This window comes from Lissotriton helveticus, chromosome 3_1, assembly GCF_964261635.1.
Source record: "Lissotriton helveticus chromosome 3_1, aLisHel1.1, whole genome shotgun sequence".
Classification (NCBI taxonomy): domain Eukaryota; kingdom Metazoa; phylum Chordata; class Amphibia; order Caudata; family Salamandridae; genus Lissotriton; species Lissotriton helveticus.
In genome coordinates this window covers 1,205,254,539-1,205,282,246 of record NC_136061.1, presented here as the reverse complement: position 1 = coordinate 1,205,282,246, position 27,708 = coordinate 1,205,254,539, and the positions used below count along the sequence as shown (strand labels likewise).

The 27,708-nt window shown below is 43.8% G+C and overlaps 1 protein-coding gene across 1 annotated transcript in view; it reads left to right on the top strand.

Moving 5' to 3' along the window:
• Positions 1–27,708, top strand: part of BUD13 (BUD13 spliceosome associated protein) — a 180,274-nt gene that overhangs the window by 141,480 nt on the left and 11,086 nt on the right. Inside the window, exon 8 of the mRNA XM_078681868.1 lies at positions 23,858–23,996. Within this exon, the coding sequence (XP_078537994.1) occupies positions 23,858–23,996 (139 nt within the window). The remainder of the gene's footprint in view (positions 1–23,857; positions 23,997–27,708) is intronic.

Genomic DNA, 27,708 nt, shown 5'->3' with positions numbered 1-27,708 from the left:
CATGTTATAGTTAGCTCTGCTTACTATAATTGGGGAATTTCTGTGGCTTTTTAAGTTCAAAATGTAAATGTTGTGACTGACATATTCAACTAACGTCACTTTAACCTTTGCTTTTTTCAGTAAATTTCTACGTTTTTAGAAAAAAACAAAAGCAGATCTTTTTATCACTGGTGAGACTTGCAAGTGCTTGGTATGATTTACTCCAGATTATTCAGATGGCATCTGAAAGTAAAATTGCGCAAATCATATGTTTCCTCACTTGTGTACACAGTATCTTATTGCTTTCAGTGCAGCTGAAAACCCTTTGTTGAAACTGAAAATGCTAAAATAGTCTGTTCATTCTCTGCCTTTGATAGTGTACATTTTTTTATTACAATGGACCCACGTCTTCTTCATGACGTACCACATTGATACATATAATGTTTGTGCTTATTTTTGCCTCAAAGGATAGCTTAGACTGGCACAAATTGGGATTTTGCAGTCCTTGTTTGAAATCGCCTAATATTTGAAACAGATTTTTTGTAGAGAGCTTCACTGTGCTGCGAACACCAAATACCTGTCCTACCGCTCCTTTTTGCTCCCTCTACCTTGTGTCCTTCTCCCCTCACCTGTGTTCCTCTTGCCCTTGTGCGATGTTTGCTCTCTCTAATGTGCGTTTCTCCCCGCTAAACCCTTGCGCTCTTTCAGTCATATGCTGCTACCCAGCACCCATTTGCGGTCCTAATTGTGTAATGCTTTTACCCTCCTCCCACCACCTGCTCCCACTACTGCTCTGGTAGCCCACATTTTCCTTTTTTATATTTACTATAACATTCGCCCTAAAAAATATACTTTTTTGTACTGATTGAAGTAGCATCTGCCATTTGAATCTGGGAAATGGAAAAAAATTGAAAATGGTACCCAGGTCATTACTTACCTTTACTTACCAGTGGTTGGCTCCCATGTCACTCTTGTTTCCTTGCTTCCTATTAGTCAGCACGCCTCCTGGGCTCCGGCTTTTTTCTCCTCCTGGGCTTGGAGTCTTCATCCATGCCATGGATCTTGGACCAGTGCTGCTTCCTGTAGCCAGTGTCCTTCCACTGGACACATGCTTTCCTAGGTACTCCTAAGAGAGCATCTGTCTGCAGTCTGTCTGCTCAAGCCTGCAGTCTGTGCTTTTCCTGACTCCCTCCCACCATCCGTGGTATTGCCCAAACCTCCCAACCCACAGATCCTCCTTCCCCCTCACGCTGTACATCACCATTGCCCTCCCATGCCCCTCTGGCCCTTCCGTCCGCCAAAAATAAGAGAACGGGGAGTTGCCCTGTGAAGGAGAACGTTGGATGGGTGCATACCACTTTTTATGTTTTGATTTTTAGACTCGTGGAGATTAAGTAATTTTCCCACGTTAACAGAATCTCCAACCTGGCTCCCTAGCTCCAAAGACTGCAGCTCCGTCTGTTACGCCACATCCCCCCCCCTCTTTGAACCTTGCTTCCTTCAGCTACAGAATAAAGACATGTAGACATTCCTTGTTTGCACTTAGTATGAAAGCTCACTCTAATCGCCAAAGACGCATGAATACCCACTCCCCCTCTGTATGATCACGTTAAGTGTGAACAATGCATGTTTTGGGCAACATGGCTTGAAGGTTAAAAAAAAGCACTAAGACATAGTCCACACCAGTTGTGTTAAAGCGCTTTTTAAAATGTTTAACTGTAAGCAATGTTGCATCATGTAAAAAAAGCACTGACAAAGGCAATATATTTGACATAGGCAAAACCTACTGGCTTTGCAATGCTTGTTTTGGCAATGCTTTGCAGCACTGCCAAAAGCATTTTACTCTGCAAACTTTATTGGCAGAAAGCAAGATCTCTTGACTTGGCCAGAGCTTGTTTGTTGCATCTTACCCTCTGCATATCAATAATTATTGTTAAAACGATTGGTACTGTTTATTTATTGTAACCTTAACTCACCCCAAAAAGTTGTATTTTTATGAAACACACATATGTACCTTCACTAAAAGACTTAATTCGCTGTTGTGATTCTTTACTCAGAAGATAAATTAATGCCTGTTTAAAAAAAAAAGGAGAAATTCTTGTTAAAACTGGATTTGACTTGATGTTATGTGGATGATGTAAAACATAAAACACACTGAAATTCAGTACTTGTCGTGAGTAAAACAATAGCTTTCCCAAGCTTTGAATTGGGGTTTGGCACAAATGAGATCAGAGCACCCACATTCATCGGGAGAGATGCTAATACCATCATTGATTACATTTTTGTATCATCAGGGGTGTTAGCCAGGGCTCGTGAATATAGAGTGGTGACCGCTGTCTTTAGCGACCACAACCCTGTCTTGCTGACCATGGACTTGGACTGCCTCCTGATTGGGAGGGAAACAGGGGTGGTAGCCCCAAGGGATCTCACCTCTAAGGAGCAGGGGAGGAGGATAAAGTGGGAGAAGATTGTCCCCGAAAACTTCTTCCAAACACTAGCACAGGAAACAGAGGCAAAGATGGCAGTTTGCCTTGATCCTACTTCCTTGGGGCCTGAGGTTGTGGCCGCCTATACTGAGATATGTTTAAGTATCTCCAAGAATCTGGAGTCCAGGAATGGCCCGCAAGGCAATAAGTATATACACAGATGGTTCGACAAGGAATGTTCGAAAAAACACAGCGCCCTACTGAAAGAACTCAAACAGAGACCCAGAGACAGGACCCTAGTGGCAAGTCTGCGACAGGGATATAAAACTGCACTTGCCAAACGCAAGACTCAGATTAAGGAGGAAGCTTGGGAGAGTTTACTATCTGTAGATATACTGAGAGACAGTAAGAAATTTTGGGCCATCATCAACCAGCCCTTTTTCACTGAGGATGGGAAATCAGACATGGATTGCGTGATTGAAGACGAAAGATGGCTTAATCATTTTAAACAAATCTATGAAACTGAGGTTCCAATCTTTCCAGCTAGTGTCCCTTCGCGGAATACCATGATCATGGATTTTAACATTTTTGAGGTTGAAAAGGCCATTAAAGACACAAGTAAACATAAGGCCCCGGGACCTGATGGGGTACCTGCTGATCTTTACATGCAGTATCCCCAATTCTGGTCCAAAATACTGACCAATGTTTTTAATGCGATACCTTCGGCAGGCTTTCCGTCTTCTTGGTCCACCTCTATAATTGTCCCGATTTTTAAGAAGGGGAACAGGGGGGACCCCGCTTGCTACAGGCCAATCTCCTTGCTTGACTCTGCTGTTAAAATCCTGGGCAGAGTCATTCTACAAAGACTATGGGATTGGCTTGAGGGGAGTGGGGTCCTCTCTGACCTTCAGTATGGTTTTAGAGCTCACAGGGGGACCATGAACCAATGCTTAAACCTCCACCTCATTATTAGTAAATACACTGTGGTGAAGGAGGGGCATTTATATCTTGGGTTTATGGACTTATCCTCTGCTTTTGATTTGGTCAATCGCTCTAAACTTTGGCTTATTTTGCGGGATTTGGGTTTGGACACTACCTTGGTGAATTTTTTACATGATCTCCATCAGAATTTGTTTGCTTCCGTTAGGGTTACAAGGGAAGGTAGGTGTACTGAAAAATTTAGATCAGGGAGAGGGGTCAGACAGGGTTGTATTCTGGCCCCTCTTCTATTCACACTGTACATTAATTCCCTTGGTAAATCACTAAATTTAGCCACCTTGGACGTCCCGCGTATGGGAGGGTCTTCCATCCCGGTCCTCCTGTACGCGGACGACGCCGTCCTAATAGCTCGTACAGGCACGGGCCTGCAAAGACTGTTAGACCATTTCGGATCTTTCATGGAATCTTTAGATTTAAAGATCAATACACTAAAATCCCATGTCATGGTTACTGGCTCACGTAGGAAAAGCCTGAAGATTAAAACTTTTAGTTGCAATGAATCACGAATCTCTAGGGTACCTTTCTTTTGTTATTTAGGTGTCACCTTTGACGAAAAAGGATCCTGGGGACCTCAACTAAAAATGAAGGCAAATGCAGTTGCAAGATCTACTACAGGCCTTATGAACTTTTCTAAAAAATTAGGTTCCAGACCCATGGAGGCCATGATCCGTATTTACAAATCCAAGTGTTTGGCTATTGCATCCTATGGGGCTGACATCTGGGGCTATGTTCCTTCTCAAGGCATTCAAATTGTAGAAAATAACTTTATACAAGCTTTGCTGTCACTCCCAAAGTCATCTCCTACATACTCTATTCATAGTGAAGTCGGTTTGGGCCACATTGCTGACCTTCTAAAAATGGCCCCCCTGCTATGCTGGGTGAAAACCTGGACAAACGAGGAGATCACGTTGAACCATCTCATACTCAAAGACTGTATGGCCTTGGATAAGGCGAGTAGTATTCCCTGGCTAGCGTATGTTAGAGCGGCATGCGTGAAGCTAGGGCGCCCGGATATGTATTCTTCACCACAGGGCCTCAAGAAAGAAGATGTAGGGTGGGTCAAGTTGCATCTCCGGAACTTGTTGGAGTCAGAAAGGGAGGAGGTTGAACTCAATAAACCCATGGTGAGAACAATATATCAACTATCTATTTCCTCAGTTATGGAACCTTACCTAAAATATGTGACCAAACCATACCATCGTTTTCTTTTATTGAGATTTAGGTTCAACCTTATCCATTTAGTGCTTGGTACTAATATAAAATGGGGGACCCTTGAAAATACCCCACCTTGCACATGTGATAGCTTCTCAAATCAGGACACAGTTCACTTTGTGATGTTTTGCGAACACTATCTGGAGCCCCGAAATTTTTTTTTATATTCCATTCTGAAGGAACTTAATTTTGTCCAGGTAAGGCCTGCACTTTTACACCTGCAAATGCTTAACTCTGTGCAGGTCACATATGGTGTAGCCAGTTTTTTGGTGGCGGCTGCCCGATTAAACAAAACAAGACTTACCCAGACAAATACACATTCTGGTTGATATTTTGTCAACTTCGTTCTGGGGCACTGTATTAAGATCAGTGGGACATGGAGGTGCCTGTTTTCTCTGGACTCTACCTTATAGTGAACCTATTTTGTATTCAAACTTTTAAAAATAACCTCTTTTAAGGAAGCACTTTAGGAACTGCAATAGGTGTACAAATTGTTTAATTGTTAATTTTTAATCTATTCGTATGGTTTTTAATCTTTAAAAATGAATTGTGTATTGCTTTTATGGTTTTAATCAACCGAATAAAGATATTTGACTGACTGACTGAGCTTTCCCAAGCAGAGCTCAGCCCAGGCGATGTCACTGGCGCAAATTCATGTTGTATAACATAAATTGCATTTCCTACCGGCTCTCAACGCACCAATTCCTACAGAGTACCTTGAACCGAGTCTGTAACGTGTCTGTGTGCGTGTATTTTGTGATGCGTTTAGTTTCCTCTAGCGTACTGTAATTGCGTTTATATATGAAGGTAATACTTTTCAACAAAACAGTTGGTGCTATTCACCATGCCTGGGGGAATTCGATGAGATCGGAGGAGACCCGTGAGACCAGCAAGGGTCCCTAAGATGGCGCTGCGGGCTCTGGAGAGCGCAGAACACTAGGTGATAGTCGGAGTGATGCAGAAGCATAGCCCTCGAAGCAGCTACCAGTAAGCCTAAGAGTCACCCAATGATCCCCCGGTACCTGCGGAAAGTCCGCAACAACGCGAGATGCAGCATCACCTGGTGAGCTCGTTGGGAGCCCGCGGGAGACGCCTCCGTTGACACGAAGGTCCTGCACACCACTGCGATCGCTCTGCAGGGGCTGAGAGGCGGTGAGTGGGGAAGCGGAGAAAGCCTCTGCCGATCCAAATTGGATTTTAGAGGTCCGGAGGGTGCCTGAATTTAACCCCCATATAAATGTTGCTAGTATTTTAAAGCAGGATAACCGCGCCTGGCCCCAAAATGGCGCCCGACAGGGAAAAAACACCCGATAGGGTGGACGACCAATAAGATGAGGGGGTCCCGATGTATAAACTGGATTAAAGGCATGGTAGACTTAAAGACCAGCTGCAGAGTCACGGGGGATCAACAGATCCCTATAGTCAGCGCTCTATACTGGGGGCATAATGAGACCTGCTAATTCAAGGAAAGGTGAGGCCTATTGCCTAGAGGGTGCCCAGAACAAAACTGCAATGTCACTGGGGGGGCCAGTAGAGGACTAAAATCTGATGAGGAACAAGTTTCTATGCACAAATCCTCTTCAGTTTCACTCCCGCCGAGAGGGCTGAAGACCAGAACAATTGGTTGTCCCACAATTCTGCTAACTTTGGAACTGTCCCTACCACCTCTCCTCTCCTCACTCTTGACCTGGGGGCGAGCTGGTGGACGAGGCGGACGGCGCTTCCCAATAACATCGGGACCGGTGCTTTCGATGGACCTATGACAACGCCCCCTGGACGGATACCTTAACTGTTGGTACTAACCGCGGAGCCCGAGCAACCTTGGCCAATGCCCGGTGGAGCTATCCTATGCAGCTATAGATGAGTTTGGCTCTGGTTCACCCCCTCGGCCGTCACCTACCCAGCTGGACACCTGACATTGTTTTTCCTCGTCTCCGTGTTGGTGTTTGCTTCCCTCTCCCGCCTCCTCCCTCCATGATTCTTTGGCTGCCACTCCTTTTCCAGCCCTGCATGGAGCCATGAAGTCAGCTACCTTTACTGTTTTTTGTTTGATTTTGTATATCCCCCAATTTTGGGATAATGCTGTTGACTTCTGTGGGTCCTCCATTTTGGCGGTTTCGACCTATCCTCTTTGCTGCTGAACTGCTCCTTGTGCGCCTGATTGACCTTTTCTTCTAGTCTCAGCCGGTTTTGTCTGTCTTTCACTTTGACGGCCTTGACTGCTGTGTTCCCCCCTGCCGGTCTGCCTGACTCTATCTGCATTCCTTACCCGTTTACCATTCCCTCTCTACCTTCCATTCCCCATAAGATAAGCGTTTTGGCTACACTACGCGCTAATAACTTATATTATTATGTAATCTCATGTTTTTCTCCTATGTATATACGTTGCTCCTGTAATTGATGTAACCATGTAACCTGTAACTCGCTGACCCTCATGTAAAGCGCTCTGATACCTCCGGGTCTAGCCAGCGCTATGGACAATTTTGCAAATAAATAAATAACATCCGTTTGGGACAGTTTTTATATTGTTTATTCATATTCTGTTTATTCATATGCTTTGGGTTCTGCTGCCATCTAGTGTTGACCCTGGAATATTGCAACTTTGTGTTCAGAAGCTTTTGGCTTCGACCAATGACAGCACTGACTTGTTATCACGTTTCTATAAGCGCCAGAGAAGCCATTTCTAAACTCTATTAATCCTACTAATCCCTATTAATCCCTTTGTGACCGCAACACTGCCTCATTGTAGTTTATATGTATCCCCAAAACTAAACAATATTTATTCGACCACCTTTTGGCCTCATTTAATCGATTTCTGGCTTATTTGTGCATGACCCCATGGCTTCTTCACATTATTTTTAAATACTGTTTATTAAAACTTAAAATTCAATAGAAAAACGATCCCCTCTTTGTCCACACAATGGGGGGCATTGCGGCTTCAATAGTGCATACAGTTCTCCGCCAAAGATTGGGGAATGCCCCTCTGAGAACTCTCCCTCCCACTCGCTCCACATTTAGGACTATGGGTGCTGCCTTTTCGGTGGGCCAGGTGTTCTAAATGTGCACAGCAACAATAAATACCCATGTCCTTCACTCTACTGTACACGAGCCTGAGTTGTTTTAGAAGTAAGGCACCTCCTCCGATTTAGTCTGAATGCAGAGCTCATAATCTAGGGTGGCACGTGACTTTCGGCATCTCTTGTCTTTGCGCTCTGGTGCAGGCCGAGAAATAGGCCCATATTTAAGTAGATATTTAGAATGGTGCTCCACAACCATTGTCTTCCATCTTTTGTTGTACTATGGGTTCCACAACGGTAAAGTCCTCTGTTTCACATGTGTACTGTCACTAGTTTAGTCATTACTAATAGTTGAAAAAACAGGGACTAGTCCCCTTTCCCGTTGCCCCCCACCAACCATCCACTCTAGGCTCTGAATCATTAGTTTTGGTTTATTTCTGCCAACAACTCTGTCCAAAATGTCTCCACTATTGGTAGTCCCCCAAATGTCAGTCGGCTCATCCATCTCCATATCCAGCCTTTTCAAACTCTGATAACTGTCTAGTAGCTGCCACTCTTTTTTAGCAGTATAGGTGGTGCCGTGTTGTAACAGTTAGTTTCTGAAATAATCTGCCATCTTTACTTCAAACGTGTTTTTCCAATACTTAAAGGATTTTATCTTACTTTGTTACACATGCCTGCTAACGCCCTGTGGTCGCTGTGTCACCCACCTTTCTACGACGTCTCCCCTGTCCCCAGTGGTAAAATCAGCATTGTTAGTCATGGGTGCGAATGGGGTGAGTTAGTTTTCAGGTATTTTCTTGGCACTATTCAGTTCCAAATTTCTAGTGGGGTACCTTTGATTTGTGGGTAGTATAGTCTTGGTGGTTGCGATGATTTCAACAAACACAGAACATCCCAGAGGGTTGTTCCCGTCATTGCTATATCCATGATAACCCAGTGCCTGCTGAAATACCTTTGTGATCATTGTCCCACTCTCTGCAGTTGTGATGCTTGATAGTAAACTTCGATATCTGGCAGTAGCACCCCATTTGTGTTTTGGCATTCATAAGATTTTCCTGGGTACCCGTTGCTTAACACAACTTAGTCAGTTTTGATCAGGGGTGCTTGAAAAACATTCAGGAGTTTGGGTATCACCGCCATTTTGATTGAATGAATCCCATCTTTTCTAGATCTATACATATGGTACCACCTCTTGAGATCTCTTTTTAGAGTTTCCATTAAAGGAAAATCGGCTTTAAAGAAACCCAAGATATTTATGGTCAGCTGTATCTCAAAGTACTTCAGGAAGTGAGTGGCTATCTTAAAAAGTGTTTTGTCTTAAAACAGCTTCCTCTTCTTTATAATGTCTGAATGAGTAGGATCTGAGATTTGTCTGTATTTTATGTACTCAGACACTGCTCCATGGTCCTCCAGTAAGTCTAGCAGAGGTGTGAGTAAGGCAGGGGGGAATAGGTTGTTGAGTCTGTTAATGATAGTGGAACAATGTCTGCAATCAATAATAGTTTGTGGACCACACCCATAAGTCTATAACATTTTATTCCTGCTTATATATGTATTGCTTCTGCAGTGGACTCACTAGCTATTGTAAAAAGTATAGCGTCCTTCGGTAGCCCTGCCTGGTTCCTTCAGATATCAGAGATTCCTCTGAGAATATGCCAATGTCCAGAATATGAGCCGTCGAGGCAATATAAAATGCCCTTTTAATACAGACTTTGTTGTCTCCTAGTCCAAATGCTAACATCACATTCCTCAGGAATTCCTAGCTGACCCGGACAAAAGCTTTCTCTGCATCCAATCAACGGAAGGCGAGTAGGAGTGTGTTTTGATTCATATTTATTTATTTAAAGTTTTGTATAGCACGAACATGACCCAAGTGGGTATCATAGCACTTTACATGAGGTTGAGGAAGACATAGGAAGACAACTCAGGGAGAAAAATCAAAGTAAAAGTAGGACAATATACAACAAGAGCAAAAATGACATTATGGCGGAAATAGGAAGAAGACTAGGGGAGAAAGAAAAGTAGGGCAATATACATCAAGAACAAAAATGACAGTATGGCAGGCGACAATAGGTCGCAACAAATGACATGTAATAAGTAAAACAGCTAAACAGGCTCGAGGCAAGAGGAGAAAAGCTTCTAGTTCAGTGCATTGTTCATTAGTAAAGCTTTAACTTACCCTTTGAAGGCAAATGTTGAGGGAATCAGTCTTGTTTCCACTGGAAGGGAGTTCCAGATTTTCCGGGCAATGCCAGAGAATGTATGATTGTAGGTTTTAAGTTTATTAAATTTCTTTGGCTTAAGCAGCAGTGTGCCGGTGCACCTTGAGGGCCGGGAGCCACCAGGTAGTTCCAGCTTATTTGTCAGGTAGAGTGGGGTATTGAAGGGTAGTGCTCTATGGGTCATACAAGCAATGTTTAGTTGGATCCTTGCCTCAAAAAGAAAGCCAGTTGAGCAATTTCAGGTCCGGCGAAATGTGGTTGGTCTTCTTGGAACCCGTGATGAGTCTAGTAGCAGCATTTAGAGATGCTCTGATGGGGGCTAAACTGTGTTTCGGCAGTCCGCATAGAGTAGCACTGCCGTAATCTAGTCTAGAGATGACAAGGGCTTGCACCGCCAATTTGAAGTCTTCTTGGGGAAGGTAGGGTTTGAGTTTTCTTAGGATGCTCAGTTGGAAGTTCACTCCTTTGGTAGGTGCTCTGATGTGATCTTGCATGTTTAGGTTCTTATCTAGCAGAACTCTGTGATTTCGTGGAATCAATGATGTGTGGTGTGCAGTTGAGAGCGGTGAGGTTACAAAGATATTTCTCAACAGTGGGGGTTTGCTTAGCGGGCGCAATGAGGAGGAATTCTGTATTGAGGGCATTTAGTTTGAGATGTTTGGAGGTTAGCCAGTTTAGGGTTTTGAGCAGGGTTCAGTTGAGAGATTTGATGTCTTCGGGGGAGGATATTTTCATGTAAAATTGGGTGTCAACGGCATACATGTGATATTTGATGTTGGAGGCTTTAACAATTACAGTCAGTGGTTCCTTGAAAAGGTTAAAGAGCATGGGGGATAGTGAGGACCCTTGGAGGACACCCAGCATACAGGGACTGGGGTTGGATAGAGTCTGATTGGATTTGATTCTTTGTGTTCTGTTGTTGAGGAAAGAGGCAAACCATTTAACCACTTCCACGCTAGCGGTTTTCCCGCTGTGCGCTGGAATTTCAAAATCAACATGTTGAGTGACGAGTTCACCTTGTCATCCGCACAGGGTAGGTAAAGCTGATGACGAGCTGAGCTCGTCATCAGCATGGAAGGGGTTAAGGACCGTGACTGAGAGCTCCATCCTGCTTTCCAAGAGGTTGAATAGATTGTCATGTTTGAAAGTGTCAAATGCAGATGAAAGATTGAGAAGAACTAATAGGCAGGCTTCAGTCTGGTAAAGCAAAGTGAGAGCGTTGTCCACTATATGAGGGATGGCCGTTTCGGTGCTGTCGCCAGTGCGGAAGCCCGATTGGAATTGGTCGAGAAGCTGGAATTGCTCAATGTGTTTGCGCAGTTGCTCATGTACACATTTCTCCAGTAGTTTTGCCAGGGTAGGGATGTTTGTGATTGGTCGGTAGTTATTCAAGTCTTGGGGTCAGCTGAGGGTTTTTTGAGAATAGAGAGTACTAGGCCAGCCTTCAGGCAGTCCGGGATCTCACCTTGAAGAAGAGAGGCATTGATGATCTTGGACCAGAGTTGTGCTAGTGATCCTATCCTATCTTTGAAGAAGGGGGTCTTTAGAAATGTTTTGAGGGTTTAAGGGTCGGGAGTATGTTGGGGATGGCAATGACATTGAGGGGTGTGAATTGACTACAAGAGGCATTGTGTTTGGGGGCAAGACCGTGAGGCGTGGTAAGGGGCATGGAGAAAGAGAAGACAGGAGAGGGTGAGAGTTCGAGTGAAGCAGACTTTAGATCTGATTCGATCTTATTCGCCTTTTCGAGGAAGAAGTCAGCAACAGCATCGCAATTTGGCTGAGGGCGAGAGATGTGCTAAGATTGGATAGAGGTGTTCATATGGTGAACTTCCCCTTTAAACATTTGCCTGTTGCAAATTAACTTCATGTAAAATCTATGGCAATACCACCAATAGCCTAAATGCAAAATTTTCATGTAAAATGTTTTCTCATTCTGTAATGGCTGCGAGTCTGTTAGAAGAGCGGAGGCTTTTGTCTTTCCCCTGTTTCGTAACAACCCTCACTTCCACATCACGCTACCCCACTATTATGAGTGGCCCTTAAATTCCAGTGGGCCTGGTAAGACAAGTTACAACACCCATCAGAATAAGTTCTGTGTGTTTGACACACAGATTCCAGCTGCTAGGACCAGCCAAAATCTTCTTTTGAAATTGTGGGAAAACATGCAGAAAGCAGCCTTGGAAATACCGATTCCCACTTGTTGTTCCCCCTAAATCTCATAATCTCCACTGGAATTATCAGAACTACTGGTAAAGGTTACTCCAGGGCAGGGAAATCATGGGATTTTAAGAAGCCACTCGTAATCCATGCCATAGTTGTTGAAATGTCTCAAGGATCTGCCTTTCTTCCAGCTAGGTTTGTCACCTTTTTAAGGTTTGCCTCATTCTTTGCACTGGCCCTGTCTCACTGATCTGTGGTTATGCTTGTTCCATTGTTCCCATTGCTGTTATTGGGTTGCTGAAACAGTCACTTTTGTTGAGGTGTTGCCATCCTGGCCTGTACCCAACTGAAGGATGCATCTGCTCTCTGCTGCCATTATTCTGATAAGTTGGTTTCTGCCAATCATTTGGCTTTGCATTACAGTGAAAATGGAGCTGTCTCTTGCACTGTCGGGTGAAGTGTCTTCCTTTTGGTCAGAGTAAATTATCAAAGTCCTTCAGTAGGAGTATTTTGTCACCACCAAATTTATCTGGGCTCTTCTATTGCATTTCTTATATAAATCAAGCCACATAGTTTCTTGTTTGTTGCTGGGCCCTGATGCTTAGGACCAATCCTTAGGATATTTTTTTGCCCACTTCTACTTTCTGGGCAAAGATTATATGCACAAAATCTCTAATATCCAAACTTTCTACCCCCTCTGAGACATTTCCTGATTCTGGGTTTTTCCTGACCGGCTCCGTTTTCTAAATCTTCAAACGTCACCTTCAGGTTTGGCCAGGTTCCATCTATCTCATTTTGTTATTCACAGTCTGATCAAGCATCAGGACATTTTCTGCTTTCTCTTCCAAGTCAAATGTTCTCTGTATTAGAGTGTGAAAGAGAAGCAACTGTTTCTGCTCATTTCCTCCACTTCCTACTTCACAATTTCTTTCTGTTCCTTGTAAATGACTAGTTGCATCAAACCCAAATTCTCATCGGTGAATGGTCCTTAATTTTTTCTTAGATGCCATTTCTGGTGTAGCTTAGGTCCCCCTCTGGGTCTTCTAGCAGCACACTAGCATTTTTTGACTTTGCAGTATTCAATTTCCATGCAGGTTGTTGATATGAGGAGTACTACTCAGTTAGGCCAATGAGAGTTTAGGTGGATCAGTCCCATTTACTATTGGGTGCCCCTGGTTTTCGGTTCCCTGTAGCCCCTCTTTATCCCAGTTGAGAGAGCCTTCCCAAGAATGTCTTGCCCAGACTTACTCTGAAGTCAGAAGAATATCTTGTGGTTCATTGCTTGGCATCAACCTTCTCATTAAGTGTCTGAGATCAAGGCTGTCACTATTTTTTGGAACATTCCTGGAGTGGCTGTTTGACTCTTAAATTATAGCCACCTTAGAAACCAGATTGGGACTCCTGCCTGTAGCCTTTAGGGAGGCGCAGATGTCTCTGTATATACCTGCGTCTTTAGTATCCCTCAGTCAGTTACCAGAATTTAGTTTCAGGTCTTTCTTCTCTGTGCTACCAGCACCGTCACCTTCCTCATTGATTTACCTTGTAGTTTGCCCCACTCTCAAAACCCCTGCACTCAGGTTCTACTTTCATATGTGCAACACCAATATCCTTAATTTTACATGTTTTTTCCTTTCTTTGCCAACCATTCTTAACTTCTGTAACATGTTTCAGTTGCACAAAACTCTATAATGCTAACTATATGAAATGTAATAACTTCAATGTTGAGCTATATAATTTTGAATAACAATTAAAAGGTACCAAACTGTAACTCATTTATTTATTTTGCATTTATCATACGCCTGGTTACACCACTGGTGTGTCCTCGCGCTAACTGCTCTATCAGTCAACTACGGAATCAAACATCAGAGGGATGAAGGAGCATAGGGGCAAGCACCCCGAGGGGAACCAATAAACAATCACAGTTGAAAGAGACACGTTTTAAATTTTTTCCGGAAGAGGCTCTCTGATGGTTCCGCGAGAAGTAGCAGGAGTAGGGCGTTCCAGCTTTTCGCTGCCAGATAGCCAAAAGAGCGAGCGCCTATTTGTGCTTTCTTTATCTATATCTCCTCTAACGACTATCATCAATTCCGCCATCTCTGCCGGCCAATTTCCCACCGCATGCAAAACTGCAGTGGTAAAACCCTTTCTCAAGAAGGCCTCCCTTGATCCAACTGAATCCAAAAACTATAGGCCTATCTCTTTGTTGCCTGTCCCTGCCAAAATCCTGGAAATGTTAAATGTTAAATGTCGTATACATGTAAAGCGCACAGCTGCCCCAGCAAAGGGGGCGTCCCGGCGCTGTATACCGCTGGGGAACCCATCCTGGCTTTCCCTGTGAGATGGTCCCTCCTGGGCATCTCCAAGGTGAAGACAAGCATCCCCGGCGCTGATGGGGCCGTTAGTAGAGATTAAGCAAGCTATTGCCCAGAGTTGCTGAGTGGGACCCATGGTTGGAGTAGTCACCGAGGCGAGAATTATCGAGTCCGCTGACCATGGCCCAAGACCCTGCCGTGTCGGGAATCGAACCCTGGTCCCGGGCCGACCTCTGCTTCCGGGTCTGCCGCCTCTAACCAGTGAGCCACACCACTCCACATCTTAACCGCCATCTCAGTTGCTACTTGGAGGAATAACAACTGCTCGGGTTCAGGAGGGAGCACAGCACAGAATCAGCACATCAGCACTAACCGTTGTCTTTAACAACATTCGGCAACAGGTTGATGCTGGTCACACCATCTTGCTGATCCTCCTTGACCTGACTGCAGCCTTCGATACGATCTCCCCAAGTAGGCTGGTTGGTAGGCTCCAGGACATTGGGATAGAGGAATCTGCACTTAACTTGTTGTCATCTTTCATTATGGATCGGTCACAGATAGTTAAGATGGGTCAATTCTCGTCTGCCCCCAAAAAATTGTTTTGTGGAGTACCTCCGGGATCCTCATTGAGTCCTACTCTCTTCAATATCTACGTAGCCCCGCTCGCTGCTGTGGTTAGGTCTTTTGGCTTGGAAGTCCTATCCTACGCTGATGACACTCAGATTCTGATTTCCATCACAGAGAGTGTCTCCGCCTCAGCAGCAAATTTTAATAATTGCATGCAAGTGGTGGCTGCATGGATGGTGAGAATTATCTAAGACTCAATGGGGATAAAACTGAGGTTATCATTTTTGGAGAAAAGCTGGATATTTGGTCAAAGGCCTGGTGGCCTGTTTCTCTAGGAGCCTGCCCTGTCCCCTGTCTAAGTGCGAAGAATCTAGGCATTATTTTAGACTCCTCTTTGTCATTAAAGTCACAAATGAATAAAACTGTTGCAACATGCTTTGGGGTGCTAAGGACTCTTAGGAAGATCTTTCGTTTTCTCTCCCTCTCAGCTCAGAAACAGGCAGTAGTTGCCCTTGTGGTTTCTAGGTTGGATTATTGCAATGCCCTTTATTTAGGAATAAATAGGGGAATTCTGCATCGACTCCAACTAGTGCAGAATGCAGCGGCTAGGCTGGTGATGGGTCTTCCCAATTTTCATGCTATCTCATCCACCATTAGGAGCCTTCAATGGCTCCCACTTGGGAGGAGAATTGTGTTTAAATCACTTTGTATGGTACACAAGGCCTTGCACAACAAGGGTGCTGAAGGCATTAATAACTGTTTCATAGATATATTCCGAGTGAGAACCTGAGATCTGCTAGTAGGAATTGGGTAACAGTTTCTAGGTTTAGGAAAGCCAGATGGGGGGGGGGAGGGCTTTCTCGCTGTTGGGCGCCAACTTGTGGAATCTGCTTCCTCTCTCAATCTCCAATTTGGAATTACATTCTGCCTTTAGGAAATCTTTGAAGACCTGGCTTTTCTCTTGCTCCAGCCCTCATCTCCCTTAATCCTTGAGTTTTAGTAATCTGTGAACTTTGATATACTGACCCTGTCTGCAGCGCCTTGATGCCTTCGGGCTAAATTTGCGCTTTAAAAGTTTTATATTAATTCATTCATTTATCCTGGGAACCTTCACCAGCTGAGTCCGGTGGATCTAAAATGTTGTTCTGGATTGTAAGTGGTAAAAAGGTCCCATAGGTAGAGTGGGCCTCTGTCCTGCAAGGTACGGTGGCAAAAGCACAATGCCTTGAAAGAAATCCTTTTCTGAGTAGGCAATCAGTGTAGTGAGTCAAGCACTTTCTTATCGGCCGCCCTTCTGGGCAGACGCCGGACCTAGCGAGCTGCTGCGTTCTGGATACACTGCAGCTTATGGAGTCCCTTGTTTGTTGTGCCTAGATATAGAACTTTCTCATAGTCTAATCGCGATGTAACAAGGGCATGGGTCAGGGTTTTCCTAGCAGAAACAGAGAGAATGTCCAAAGTTTTCCTTAGAGTCTTCAGGATTCCAAAACACCTGCCTGCAACTTTCTTGATGTGAGTCTGAAAGGAGAGGGTGGAATCCATCCAGACTCCTAAGTTTTTCACCTCTGTCTTAGGGGTGGGGCCAGGCCTAAGATTGCTGGCCACCAGCCTAAAGACCAAATGGATGAAGTGTTCCCTACTATCAGTATCTCTGTCTTATTACCATTCAGTTTCAGGCAATTGCTTATCATCCAAAAGCAAGATATTTTAAGCAGTCTGCACAGCTACTGGCTGCTTGCACCGAATTTGGAGCCAGGGTGACCACTAACTGCCTGTCATCTGCATATGACACTATTGTGACACTGTGGTTTTCCACAACCTAGCTAAGGAGGCAATGTATAGATTAAAAAGGGTAGGGCTCAAGAATGAGCCCTGTAGCACACCCTGAGCTAAAGTAATGTATTTGAAGGTATGTGCGGGTTGTGTCACTTGAAAGCCTTCCCGCCCCGCGCTTTGATTGTTACAACGCTTGGGGGGCCTGGCTATGCTTTTGGACTGGGTCCGACTTTACCGGGTCCATTGGAGGTTTCCTTCCCGCGTCTGGTTTCTGGCGAGTCAGCGCGGACGCCGGAGGCTTGCTGCCGGCTCCCGATCTCAGGCGGAGAGAGCGGCGGCTGTGAAGCAGACGGCGGGGCGTTTGAAAGACCCGGGCTGGACGCTTCCAACTTTGATGGCACCCAAGAACACCAGCAATGCAGCGAAGGGTCCAAAGACTCGGGCGGCCGCCACCGCCACTGGAGGAGCCTCAGAAAACGTGGAGTATTCACCGATCCCCAGTACGAAGAACAAGGACAGTGGTGGTGGCGTTTGGGGCACCTCTAACTCTGTGCATGGTGCTGCACCTTCCTCCCCGGCCCCCACCAGAATGGAGGAGGAGGTTGGGGGCAATGTTAAAATCCCTGGGATATTCAAAAAGAGAACTCGGCTTAAAGGTAAGACCTCCGCCTTGGCTGAAGTGAACACTCAGCAAATTGACAATTCCAATGTTAATTCTGAGCCAGTTACTGGTACCGATAAAATCGAATCATCATTAAGGGCAGACTCTTCTCTTTTTGCAAAAGAATGTGAGGCTTTGGAGGAAATTGGGGAAGATGTTGCCAATGGTGCTGTCGACATTATGGTTGAGTGTGTCGCTGAGGACGTCACCGCTTGGATTTCTCCAGAAAAGGCTGTATCCTGTCTCTTATCTACAGAAAAAGGAGGCTCTGCGCCCCGTAGCCAAAGGGCTCTAGTAACAGCTGGGGCCAGCGCAAAGCTAGATAAAACCTTTCAAGGTGCTGGGACTATGAGTGAAGTGACTATTGAGGCTGACTCTGGAGACTCAGCCAGCAAGTTTTATTCCATGTCGGATCTTTCTAATACCTCTGACATTGAGAGTGTTGAAGGTGACTGGCTAGATAACAGAAGCCTGAAAAGCTCAGCTCCTCTGGAGGATGATGAAAATAGCTTGTTAACGGGGGAGGAAGGGAGCACTGTCGGTAAAGCTAAAGAAGTAAGGGACTTGCCTAAACTTCTTCCCAGAGAAGGCTTTGAAAATGACGGATACCCTATACTGGGTAACTCTTCTGCGGAACTAGAATCCGGTGTAATAACCAAGGCCAGGGGTGGCTATGTAGACACTATGTAGACACTTGCCCAGAAGAACACATAGAGAGCGAGATCACTTTAGCCACTATTTATCAAGCCATCATGTCGCACTGCGAGGAGACAAAGGCAGAAAGCTTGCGGATGCAAGGGGCGAGTCGTAAGCTTCAAAATAAGGGGCGCTGAGTTGTTAAGACCTGCAATGATATGGCTGCTAGGATCGGGGAGGCAGAAGGCAGAATCGCCTTAATCGAAGATGAAATGGTGCTGCAGAAATCGGATGTCTCCTCCCTGAATGCTCTTCTGGAAGACATTAATTGGAAGCTAATCGACCTTGAGAACCGATCCAGGAGGAATAATTTGCAAGTCCTGGGCATCCAGGAAGGGGCCGAAAGCAGCGAGATTCGTCCATTTATCATCGAGTTGTTCTCAGAAACCTTCCCTGAAGTGACCCAATGGAAATGGGAAGTTGAACTGCAGAGAGTGCACCGATTCCCCATTCATAAGCGGAATGGTACTAGGGCGTCTGATGGGAAACCTAGAGCGATATTGATTTGCTTGAACAATTTTTGGTCTCGGGAAGCTTTATATGATCTAGCAAGGCCAGACCTCAAGAGAAAGGGGAAGGGGGTTGAATTTTTTGAATGCCCAGATTATGGCCAGGCCATGGTACAGCAGAGGTGGCATCTGCGTCAACTTATACTATTGCTTCAAGCTAAAGGCGCGCAGGCATACCTACTTAGTCCCTCCAAGCTTAAAATCTTTTATAAGGAGAAAACGCTATTTTTTATGTCTGAGATTTCTGCTAAGGATTTTCTAGGTACAATTTAGTGTGGTGCCATAAGTTTAAGATCGCTATGTAGATAAATTCTTATTGCGTTTTAATTTCTTTCTATGCCAGGAGGACAGGGCTGACCGGCGAAGGGCAACCAGCCTTTCTCTCCATCACTAAGGGGGACTATCCAGTCCCTTTGCCTCATTTAGGTGGGTGCATGGGTGGGTGAGGGCGGTTTCCGGGGTAGGAAGGTCGGGGGGGGGTAGTGGGGAAAGGAATAGTAGAGGTGTGCTTTTGAGTGCAAATAGCAGCAAAAACTTCGTAAATAAAGATTCTAAAATTGTATATCCTGTTTTAGGTGTGTTAAGTGTCGCAGCTAGGTATCATGTTTCAGTCTGTAAAATACCCTTATCGTGAGCATGGGTAAATTTAAGGTCTGCTCCTGGAATATCTGTGGGCTGAATGATAGAAAAAAAAGGGGGATAATGGCCCAAATTCTTACTTCTATGAGGGTGGATGTACTGTGTGTTCAGGAGACCCACATCGCATGGAACAACAGGCGTTGGCTTTATAGACCTGGGTATGTGGAGACTTTAATCTCCACTTGGATGGGCAGGTGGGCATAACCAGTGACCACATCTATAAAGGAAAGAAAAACAAAGTTTTCAATGCCACCAGGGGAGTTATCAAAGAGTTTGGGCTAGATGATGTATGGTATGTGAAAGGATTGGGAGCTCCAGGGAGCACTTTTTATTCGGCTCCCCATCAAAAACATGTACAATTAGATAATTTTTTTGTCACTGCCGGATATGTTAATAATGCTAGGTTCGATATCCCCCCTAAAATAATTTCTGACCATAATCCCATTACTTTAGAACTAGATATTAGCTTTAGCAATGCTTTGAGGGCCTGGACTTTTGAGCGGAAATTATTAGTTGATCCACTCTGTCGAACAAATGGGGGAATGGATAGTAGAATTCTTTAGAATTAATCGTGGATCCGCTTCCGCTCATATGGTGTGGGATGCTTTTAAGACAGGGGTACGGCGAGAAACATTAAGTTTCTCAATCAATAAACAACGGAAAAGACGAGAAATGCTAGCGGCTGAGACAAAGAAACTTCGCGAGATAGAAGCTCAACTTATGGTGGCTGTTAGTTGTGGTCAGGATAATGACCAAATTTTGAGTGACTTAGCCGCTCAAAAATCGAAGCTGTATCAGAACTATGCTACAAAGCTAGCCACACAAACTGCAGTATACAGGTCAGAGATTTATGAGGTGGGAGAAAATTCGGGCCGTATACTGGCCAAAAGGCTACGTCAGAAGAAGGTTGCTAAAAGGATAGACAGCATTCAGGATGAGTCAGGGCAAATTCATAATAAACCGACAGAAGTTGTAGACGTTTTCGGTAAATTTGACAGTAAGTTACACATGGAGGAAATATCATGTGGTTGAAGATACTGTATCGGACTTTAGTGCTGATATTGAGATTTCTTCATTAACATCTGATCAGACTGAATATTTAGGTACAGACATCACATGGGAAGAAGTGGAGGCAGCCGTATTATCATTGACGGTTGGTAAGGCGATGGGCCCCAATGGCATCCCCCTTGAGTTTTATAGGATCTTTCGGCAGGTTCTTAAGGAAGACCTGATGTTAGTTTTTTTGGAAGCACAGAAGGGGAATGCACCTATGTCCTGGCGGAAATCCACAATCAAAGTTAAAAAAAAAAAAAAGATAAACCACCCCTGTTGCCCTCTTCATATTGACCTATTTCGCTTATCAATGCCGATAGCAAAAGCTACTCGAAGATTTTAGCATCGCGTTTATCTGGCATAATTTTATCTCTTGTCTCAAAATCTCAGCACGGATTTATTCCTGAACGCGACACAACCGACCATGTTTGGCGTTTGATTGCTCTTGTGGATTGTGCACATGCATCTTATTCTACAATGGGGGTAACCCTGTTGGATGCCGAAAAGGCATTCAACAGGGTTGCTTGGTCATACATGTGGGATGTCTTAAATGAATGAAATGAAATGAATTCGTACTTGTATAGCGCACTTATACCCTGCGGCGTCTTGGCGCTGTACGCATACCGCCGTGGAACCCTTCCTGGCTCTTGCCCTCTGAAATGCCCACTCCTGGGCACCCCCAAGGTGAAGCCAGGCATCCCAGCGCTGTTGGGGCCGTTGTGGAGATTAAGCAAGCTATTGCCCAGAGTTGCAGAGTGGGACCCATGATTAGAATAGGCACCGAGGCGAGAATGATCAGGTCCGAGGAAATTGAGCCCAAGACCCGCCGAGGCGGGAATTGAACCCTGGTCCTAGGCCAGACCTCTGCATCAGGATCTGCCGCTCTAACCATTGAGCCACACTTCTCCACCTTAAGATTGAAGGGATTTGGCCCTAAGATGCTGCTGGTATTGAAGGTTTTCCCCAACTGCGTGTATCCGTCTAGCCGGCCAGGAGCCCGTCTTTTTCTCAATCTTTAGTGGAACACGGCAAGGGTGTCCGTGCTCAACGCTTTTATTTGCCTTATACATAGATCTTTTTTTAAACAAGCTGAACCAGGCTGAGAATATCAAACGCATTCATTTGTGCCATATAGATTATAGAGCCCTTGCCTACACGAATGATATTGTAGTTGTCACCAGGGATATCGGCAATGTGTTACCAACTATTGATGAATTGGCAGCTCGGTTTGGATCCTTCTCTGGTTATAAGCTAAACATATCCAAGATCCAGATTCTTTTTGTTGGTGACGATCCTCCGGAAATTGTAACGAGCGTCTCAGAAGTCACCTACCTATGAATTAAAATTTCACTTCCAGTTTCTAATATTCCAGAAGTAAACATGAATGCTGTCTTGATTAAAGTAAACTCAATGCTGGAGAGATTAGATCACTTGCATTTATCTCTATACGGAAGATCAAATGTTTTAAAAATGCTGGTATTACCTAAATTTTTGTACATGTTTCGAACGATTCCGCTTGAATTCCCAGTTAGTTGCTTTAAGAGATTAGAGGGGATTTCCTCTAGATTTTTGTGGGGATACAAGCGGCAAAGAAGGGCATATAAAAAGATGGTGCTGACGAAAGATCGTGGTGGTTGGGGTATACCTTATTTTATGTTTTATTATCTGGCACGTGTGTTGCAATTCACTAGCCCGCTGGTAGTGGGGGATAGGGCCGAATCTTGCCTTGCCATGCTCCTTCAATTTATGAACTTGGGTTGGGTGAGGCGATTAGGGGTTGTTTTGTTAAAATTGTAGAACCTTTCTAATTTAAAAATCAAAATGTAAAATTCTTAAAGCAGCCTACACAGCATGGAGACTTGTTAAGCGTCAGTTGGGGGTCCCGAAGGTAAATGCGTACACTCCATTTGCAGCGCCCGAGATACTACCTTTTATCTTTCGGGATCAAATCACCAACAGATGGTTTTCCAAAGGAATTCAATGTTTAGGCGATTTGTTGCAAGATGGACATTCAGCTTTGTTTACTGAGCTACAAAGGAAGTTTGCTTTGGCTAAACACACATTTTTTAAGTTCCTCCAAATTCACAGCTATTTGAACAAGTTAGGACCTGAGATGGAATTCCAATTGTGGAAATTTCCCCTCATCGAGAGTATGGAGAAAAAAACACAGATAGGGCAATTTTACTCTTATCTTATTTCAGCACTGCCAGGTGAACTTGAGAAGTGCCAAAATAAATGGGCAACTAAGCTAAGTATAGAGGGAGTTAATATTGCTGAATCATTAAGTTTAGCAAATCGGGTTTTGATGACAGGGAGGATGCGCACGCAGCATTACATGGCCTTATATGATTTGTATTACACTCCAAGAAAGATATCTAAATGGGGTACAGGTGCGGGGACTAAATGTAACAGATGTGGTCAGTTCGCTGCTGACGCTGTTCATATGTTTTTTCTTGCCCCAAATTATTTTAATTATTTTCTTCTATTGAACAATTTTTAGGATTAATAACGGGCTTATCAATATCTATAACTGGGGAATTGGTCTTGATAGGTGTTAGCTTAGACACATCTGTTCACACAAGATTCAAGACCACGAAATATTTTATATTTATCTGTATGGCTGTAGCATGTGCATGCATCACGAATGAATGGATCAGTCCGGATCCTCCTTCTTTTTTTAGCTGGCGTGCGAGATTATTAGCAATGTATAACTTGGAATTGGCTATATACAAGACTAAAGTCAGAAGAAAGAGGGCCATGGGAGTTAAGATCTGGACTGCTATAACTGACTGGATCTAACGGAGTTTGCTACTATTTGAAATACTGCTTAGGTTCCCTTCTTTTTTTTTTTTTTTTTTTTTTTTGCTTTCTCATGGTTCTTTATGCTACAGGATATATGTCTGCTGTTTGCTGTATTATCTCTTGTTTATGTGCTACATATTTATATCGACTGTATTTGCTGGATGTATTTAATTTTTATGAACTGAACTCTACATTCCTTGCATAAAATGGGGACAAACTAATAAAAATATATATTTTTTAAAATGAAAGCTATGCAGAGCTTTTTATTGAACAGTAAGATTTCCATGATCCAACCTGTTCCAGGTACCAGTACTTATTTGGTAGGGATTTGTACCTTCTAGTACTTAAGTGTTTGACATAGAAAAAGGATACACTAGGGCTGTTCCTATCCACTAAAGGCATCATTGGTAAAAGAAACCTATAAAAGGATGCACCCCACTGGAGACATTTTGTGAGACTGCGCTGAGACCAGAACCACATTTTTTTTTGCTATGGTCATAATCTTAAATGGAGTTATCGCAGTAGGCTTAATTTCAGTCTTTCCGTCTAGACTTATTGAGTTTTTTAAACTTTTAGTATTGTGGAATTTGGCAAATATGAAAGATCCATATCCACCCGTAAGAGCTGTATCTATGTGAGGAGCTGCCTGTGGTCTAGATGCCTCCTTTAAAACTAGGACTCCCGTTTAGGGTATAGCTTTTTTTTCTGGGGCTCGTAGCTCTCTTGGGCTGGGAGATGTTTCTGCTGCTCTGTACCATCTCCAATGATAGGAGTTTTCTCTGGTGTTGTTTATGATCCTGTGCTTTTTTCCCCCCCAATAGATGAATCCAGATCTGCAACAACAGTTTTCCGAGATAAGTCTGGGCGCAAGCGAGATCTGCAGGCAGAGCGGGAGGAGCAACAACGCACAGCTGGTGTGAAGTCCCAGAGGGAAGAGCAGTATGCCCGGTGGGGTCAGGGGTAAGAGACATTTCATAATGCTGTGGTAAGGCAACTAGAGGGGCAGATTCAATAGATGCATATTGAGACACAGATTTGAGACGCCCAGTCAGGTAGGTGTTAGAGATATCAAGTGCAGGGAGTGGTGAAAGATGTTCCATGGAAACACTTTTAAGAGTTTTCAGTGGGAGTTAGTTGTTGGATATGCTACAGTGGGGTAAGACAGGCTCAGCTGGCACATGGGTAATACAGGACCAATAGGGGTATGTGTAAGGAAACCCAAGTGGAGAAGGGTTGGCGACAGCCAGTGAGGCAGGGATGATAGATCTCAAGTGGGTATACATAAAAGAGTATTGCATAATAATAATAAATGTTATTGTCTGATTAATTAAAATCATCACAAAGTGATACGTTGCAGTACATTTCCCGTAATTTAACATATAATATTCTTATATAGACCATGCAACATTTTGGGATCAATAGACAATTCGATTTAGGACTAAAGCACGTAAAATTAATCACGGTTAAAAATAAAGCTACCTTTGTTCTAGCCTGTGAAAAACCATACGGGTTGCGCCAAAGAGCCAAGTGCTTATAGACATATCCGTAAAAATTCCTCTTTGTGAAACGATGCGTCAAAGTGCCATGTGAAATTGTTCGACATTCCGAATAAAACCAATGCATATAGATTTCATCAGAGTAAAAATAAAGCTGCATTTGTCCTAACCCACAGAAAACCATACAGGTTGCTTCAAAGCGCCAAGTGCTTGTAAATATTATATGCATAAAAATGCATACGTCAAAGTCCCATAAGTAAAAATTCAAGAGTTAAACAATGGCGTCAAAGTACCATGTGAAATCGTTTGACGGGTCGATTAGAGCTAATACAAATAGAATTCATCAGGATTAAAATAAAGCTGCATTTATCTGTGGCTTCAAAAGTGCAAAGTGCTTCCAAACATTATATACATAAAAATGGGTACTTAAAAATGCCAATGTGATTCAATACAATGTATGTCCTTAATTGTCATAACCTATGCTGGCAGAGACAAATATATTTCTGGAAAAGTGCTGGATACATGATCATGAGAAAGTACTGCAACCCAACCAAGCATAGAAGAAAAATGTAAAAGAGGTATAAAACTTATTACAGAAGAATAACCATTCTTGCACTGTAGTTAAAGCTTTACATAACAACTGGTCAATGGAGTTATGGCTCCTATTATCCTAAGATAAAGGCCTACCCCACATTGAGGAAGAAGCAAGTGTCTAGTGCTTATGGTAAAAATACTAACATTCTTTCTGCAATGGTCAAAATCTTTATCAACTGGCTTGTCAATGTAAGTGGGATACCTGATAACCATAATCCTGGCGGACAGATCTCACCCAGCATCGAGAAATGATGGCTTTAACAGTATGCAACATGCAGGAAGCAGGTTTGGGCAGACACATACAATGAGACAGGGATGACTGGCCTCAAGTGGGTACACATATAAGAGTATTACTATTACGCAGGTTATCTTTAATGTGCGTTTCATACGCGAACCTAGTGAGTTTAAAGAGTGTGTGTCACTGTCTACCCATCTGTTATGCTGCCCTCCATGAAATAATGATAACTTTTTGATCGGAAACTTAAAGAGCCTGAAATCTGCCCAGGTATGCCATACTTTGTGATGAACCCTTCAGTCCCTCCGTAATGGGATGGTACAGGGTCTGTTGTGGCAGTTGCACAACAGTTTCCATAGAATGCGAGCGAAAGAGTGCTTTTCTGAACTCAATTACTTATCCATGCCCTGAATTACTTATCCATGCCCTGACCGCTGTCAATTCATGGTGTGTTCACAGTGCACCCTAATCTTTTTTTAAATGTACCGTAGTGTTCCATAGATTGTAACTCTGAATGAGCGTAATAACCAGTGGGGCACAAACATCTTAAAAGTGATAGGGCAAGGAAAAGCTACTGCTGAGGACTTTCATTTCAATACAAAAAAACGTGTTCCGTAGTGAAAAATGTAACCTGGGCCGAACTTACATTAAAACACTCTCAAGCTGCAGAAGCTGTAAAATACCTCATGGAAGCCGTAGATTGTGACTTGGTCCCTTAGATCGTCTCAGACTCGAAATGCTACAGTGAAAGGTGTCCAGAAGTGCTGTTTCAGACAAAAGTGGTGAGAGAAAGGCCCTGTGGTACAGTGTCCCTGTGAGGAATAGTGAAAACTACAAAGAGCAGCCAGAAGACTGCCCCTATCAGATGGTGAACTAAAAGGGAAAAAATCTGCATTGGCTTTGTAAGAAGTAAAAAAAAAAAGAAAAAAAGGACCATATATTGAAACAAGTACAAAAGCTTCCTGAGGCTCATGGAAGCACTTGCAGACCAGACCAGACAACCAGTGCTGAGAACATGATTTATTTATTTATTTATTTTATTTCTTTTAAAAGTTTTATATAGCGCTGGCTAGACCCGGAGGTATCAGAGCGCTTTACATGAGCATCAGATCATAGTTACAGGTTACATCATTACAAAGGTTACACATTTCTTAGAGAATGGCAACATAGCTACATGTAAGGTTGAGATAAAAAATAAGCACAAATCCGTAAGGGGAAAAGCAGGCAAGGTGAGAGATTCCGGGGAGGGGGGGGGGGGGGGGGGGGGGTTGGAGCACGGGAAGTAGACAGATAATGAGGGCGGGAAAGGGGAGGGGCGGGTGAGAGACACAGCATGGGAAGAGGAGAGGAAGGGTGATGGGGACACAAACCGGTAGACGAGTCAATGCAACAACCAAAGTCCAGTAAGGTATGATCCCAGGGCAGACAAGGGGAGAGAGGATAGGAGCTAGGGAAGAGACAATAAGTAGAGACGAAAAGAAGTCTGCCTAAAGACCGACTGGGTAGGTGACGACTAAGGAGGGAATCCACGGCCCATCTCCTCTATAGCTAAACCAAGTAGCTCCATCGGGCGTCAGACAAAATAGTTGATGGAAGTGCAAAGCTAGACAAAAGGAATGAAAACTGAAAAAAGAGTCAACTGTAACAATCCTTGACTCCGAAGGGTTCTTCAGAGGAGTAACAGAAACTTTACTTCAAATGTAGGCTAAATTTCAAGCAGATCTTAAATGGGTAAAGAAAACCAACCAGAGGGGGAAATCTCAAAACAGCTTGTGGAACGCCAGGATAGGAGAACTCTTTCACTAACAGAAAGCAATATATAGGAACTATCACCAAGGCAAGCTAAAACATGGCTCAAAAAAACAGCAACCATAATCCATGGTGCTCCTTCACAACCCAAAGTATGTTATCACTTCTGGAAGAGGAAGTGAACTTTTCAGAAGACCTAACCTGGCTCGAGGAGGTGGTGGGGTTGTGCTATTGGATCCAGAGGTTGGTGCACAATATTTTGTAGAGGAAGGAGAGCAGGTATCTTGTTTCTTTGGAACAGCATAACCAACACCTAACTCTGTGGAGGAAAAGAACTGGGACCTTTACCAACAAGCAGAAGAATCTCTCAGCTAGTCTGCAGAATTTGTGCATGTAAGAAGAAGCTAGAAACTAGGCCTGACCATTGGTTCTCAGAAAATAGGTTCTTGACATTTGTCAGAAACAAGAAAGAGCAGGGCACATTTACATTGACATCTGAGAAAAGAATGTTGTCCTTGTGAATATTAAATAATTGCATCAAACTGATGACGGTTTCATTATGTACTTTGATCTACATTAAACCAAAATCCTGATCTGC